The sequence below is a fragment of the Buceros rhinoceros genome, unplaced genomic scaffold, assembly GCF_000710305.1.
Source record: "Buceros rhinoceros silvestris isolate BGI_N320 unplaced genomic scaffold, ASM71030v1 scaffold5204, whole genome shotgun sequence".
In the NCBI taxonomy this organism is placed as follows: domain Eukaryota; kingdom Metazoa; phylum Chordata; class Aves; order Bucerotiformes; family Bucerotidae; genus Buceros; species Buceros rhinoceros.
The window spans coordinates 31,552-35,928 of record NW_010409928.1 but is presented as its reverse complement, the minus strand read 5'-3'; the positions used below and the strand labels follow the sequence as shown (position 1 = coordinate 35,928).

The 4,377-nt window shown below is 38.1% G+C and overlaps 1 protein-coding gene across 1 annotated transcript in view; it reads left to right on the top strand.

Moving 5' to 3' along the window:
• The window catches only part of FOXP2 (forkhead box P2), a gene marked incomplete at both ends in the record, with an annotated part of 95,810 nt that overhangs the window by 81,908 nt on the left and 9,525 nt on the right, over window positions 1-4,377 (top strand). The window contains 2 exons of the mRNA XM_010135400.1: window positions 582-669; window positions 3,079-3,162. Coding sequence (XP_010133702.1) covers window positions 582-669; window positions 3,079-3,162 — 172 coding nt within the window. The remainder of the gene's footprint in view (window positions 1-581; window positions 670-3,078; window positions 3,163-4,377) is intronic.

Below are 4,377 nucleotides of genomic sequence, written 5' to 3'. Positions count from 1 at the left end.
TTCCTCAGGCTGTGGAGCCTAATCACTGGCATCATCTTCAGAGACTGCTTCTGAAAACTGCAGTGAAAATCAGTTCCCCTACAGCTCGGTTTTGGAGAAGGGAGAGTATATGTTCTGCTGTTGGTTTTGCTTAACAATTATGAAAGAAAAGATAGAGAAATCTCAACAAAGTCTACATTGATTCACAGTAGTTCAAGCAGCCTAAAAGCAATTACATCTTTTTGAAGTATCATCTGTAAGGTGATTCTCTGTTCATCTGCAATAGCAACAGGGAATGGAAATCTGTTCAGTCACTCAACCAAATAGTGATAACCAGTTACATTGACCTTTAGATGGCATATGAGACCTGGGAGGCAGGAACTGGGTATCTGACAGTCATCACTGAGAAAGCTTGTAGAAGTAGATGAAATAATAGTTTCTGTTATTTTGGGTGTTTGTACCTAAGGCATGCTCTGACTTGGTCTTTTTGCATAACCTCTATTGGAACTAATGGAAGCCATATGCGCAGAAGAAAAAAAGGGACTCATAAAGAAATTTTCTCATCTTAACACTGTCTTACTGGGATGCTCTTTCTTCTCTAGGCACCTTAACAATGAACATGCATTGGATGACAGAAGCACTGCTCAGTGTCGAGTGCAAATGCAAGTGGTTCAGCAGTTAGAAATACAGGTTTGTTACATGGATGTGTTATCCTATGACTGACTTACTATTAACCTAAACTAAACTGAAAACACTTACCTTAGTGACTCTAGCTTAAATCTGTATGTTTCTCGCATGAATTTTTTTTTTTATATTTATGAACAAGTGGGGATTTTTACTTAAAGATTTTTTCATATTATAAATTATGCAATGATTATCTAACATCAGCATTGTCTACAGTATTTTGCTTGAACTAAGACCCTAATGCCATTCATTACAAATGAAAAATGCAGTCCCTGGAGCAAGCCGTCTTCAGTTCTCAAAATGCTGGGTCAGGACCGCTCTTGCTTCTTCCCTTTCTGACCTAAAGCTTGTCTATACTGTTCTGCAGGACAAAGGAATAGCAGAACGTATCTCCACCCAAAATGACTCACAGACTGATGGTGGGCATTCTTCTGCGAGCAGAAGGTGTAATGTCAGACCCAGTCAGGGAGATCCCCACACAGTCCCACAACTGGGACCGCAGGACTTGGATGCCCTGTTGAGGCTCTAACTGTTAGAAGTCACGGCACATACACGGCTTATGCAGAAAGTACCCCTGGGGTCTCCCAGTGTTGAGACCTCACTTTCCAGGCTGCCTAGGCTAGGCACAAACCTCAACAGCACAGAATGACATTGCAGGACACTTAAACCATGCCATCCCCTGTGCCTTTACGGGAATCATAGGAAGGCATTTCTCAGGAGTCCAGTCTCCTCTTGGGACTGTTCAGAGAAACTCAAGGGACACAGCAAGCAACTGAGATTTTTTTATTTCCCCCATTTATTGCCATAAACACGTGTTGGCTTTTTTGCCTTTTAGCATATTGTCTCAGCGTTCTCATGCATGTAAGAATACTTATTCTTCTTTCAGCCAAGCCAAACTGTTTGGGTCTTCTTATTCTAATCCTGGAAACCCAAAGCAATGAGAGGAGTGTACAATAATGTCATTTATTGTCACTTCCCTTGAAACGGAAGCTTTATCAATCCAAATAAAGGTGCAGTTTCTTTTATAAGATTTATAGGATAATGTTAGCTTAATTTGTTTGTTAGGAATTTATGTCATGGCAAATAGCATGTCTCTAAAGTGTCACACATATAATATGAAGCACCAGAGGAAACCTTTTTTGCTCCTCCTGCCTCAAATGTTCTTTAATTAAAGACGCACTAACCAAATTATCTGCAGCAATACAGGTGGTCTCCTCTTAAAATTACTTACAAATTTATTTCCTTAGTCTAGTCTCAGTCTGCAGATGTAACTCTTGAGCTAAATTCATGCAAGAAAGAATCACAGAACTCTCCGGGAAATGGCAGAGTTAAACACCAAGTGATTCTTGTTACAATTAGTATTATAATCATCTTGTAGATATCCAAAGCCATATCACTAGAATTCAATTTCAAGTATTTCTTCTTGCGACCCAGCTTTTGAAAAAAGAATTATTCTTTTCATGTTGTAAGATACATTTTGGTCTTTTGTGTTCTATTTTTATCAACAAGTTACATATTTCAAACACTTCCTCCTTTTCTTTTTTCTTTTTTTTTTTTTTTTTTTTTTTTTTTTTTTTTTTCCCAGTTTGGTGATTTGATTGAGTCTGAGACTACAAATATTTACATAGCAAATGATCAGAAAATGGTTAGGAGAAAATACAAGTTTCAGTAATGTGATGTTTTCTAAAGGCACTTTAAGGGCTGCGTAAGAACTGTTTACCATTTACGAAGGCTAGGCTGTAATGTAACAGTCCAAGTGAAGATTTAGCTTGCAGTGTGACCAATTATGCCATTTTTTGCTTTGTCTGACTGCTAGTGAAGTAAGGTCCATCAGTTGTAATGAGACCCAGTGCAGTGTCGATGCCGACTCGGTGGCAGAGTTCAGCGTTTCACACTGCCTGGGCCCTGTCACTCTATTGAATTAGATTGATGATGGCAGATTGCAGGGGGCACTAACTGGACCTCAGTGGGAAAGGATGAAGTGTGTAGACAATCCTGGCAGGCACTGTGCTTTGAGGACCCTTCACCCCTTCACAGCTGTTGGCACTAGTCCATTGCTAACAGTGTCCACAGGACTTTAAAGAGACACTATGGGCCTTCTAATTTATGGTCTTAGTAACTTGTTACTGTCGAGGCAACTGTGACCTCAATTCTCTTATTGACAAAAAGATGAAGTGTTATTTGTTTTCTCTGACCTTTTAACATATTAAAGGCTAGAAAAGTTTCTTGGTTTTTTTTTTCCTTTGTTTCCATGCCCAAAGTTGCATTTCCTCTCAGATAAATTTCTACTGACATAGACTTTTATATGCAGGAATCATTACACTGAGACAGACTCAATGATAAGATGTATCACCGCAGTAAAATAGCTGTATCAGTCATTTCCAAAATGCTTCTGATCTCACTCTTTCTTAACAGCTTTCTAAAGAACGCGAACGTCTTCAAGCAATGATGACCCACTTGCACATGCGACCCTCGGAGCCCAAGCCATCTCCAAAACCTGTAAGTGCATATTGCTTTATAAACAGTAAATAGGTCTACAAATGTAACAGACTAAGAAAATGAACAATTTTGTGACAGTTGGAAAACAACGAGTGTGATGAAAAATATGGCAATAAAATGAAGGTAAAATGCAATAGCTTGTCAAATTGTATGTTTCTTTAAAAGTAATGCTATCTTTTACAAAATCTATCCAATCTACACCATAGGTGACACTAAACAAAGTACACCTATAAGTGTCCAAATCATTGCCTTGAGACTGAAACTAGAGAGAATATCTTTTTGTGATAGATTTACAGATATTAAAAGGAAACCCACTTTGAAAGACTTGAAGTTCAATGGACTCTGTCACAGTGAAAAGTACATGTAAAAAGAATCTAGATACTCAGGAAATTTCTTAAATTACTTACAAGAGACACAAGTAAACAATTTGATATTCTTAAACAAACAAATGAAAATGCTATTTTATGTAGCTAATTTAAACAATTGTAAACATGGGGATTTTGCTCAATTTGTCAAGACTGCAATGTTGTGCATCCACTGTGATGTTGCTGGAGTTGGTACAGGCACTGAAGAGTCACTTCCCAGACGCTCCACGGCACTGGCATCAAACACCAAGTTGCGCAGCTGGATCTGCAGTCAGATCCAGACTCCATTAAACCAAACGTGGCTTCACATTAAGAAAAATTATTGTCTGATACAGGTCCAGTTTTGTACAGGTCCGGTTTTGCACTCTCAGAGTGTCAAGCATCGTAGTAGTTAACATATACGATGCTTAGATACACTGCACTTAGAAGCTATGTGTTATGTTTACTGTTCATTAATGCTAACAATTTTTAGTAACTCTTATATGTACAATATGAAAAGAATATACCAGTACTTGAAGATGAAATGCTGGTGTATCGATGAATATCTGTGTCTATCAAAGTCAGGAAATGTAGGCAGAAGGAACGTAATCTGTTTTAAAGAGCATACTTGCGTATCATGCCCAGTTAATGTTTACGTAGAAGGACAGCATACTCTGTCTCTTGTGTTTTCAGCTCCACATACTTCAAAGAAAAGCTTTGTTTGAGGGCACACTTTATAACCTGATGATGAATGAAGAAAGCGTTAGCGTTTCCTTAACCACTACCTTTGTGAGGGAAAATTCAGATGCATTATTTTTGCTTTCATTAATCTAAATTCTAATTTTTATTTTAGATTATCTACTAGGGAAAG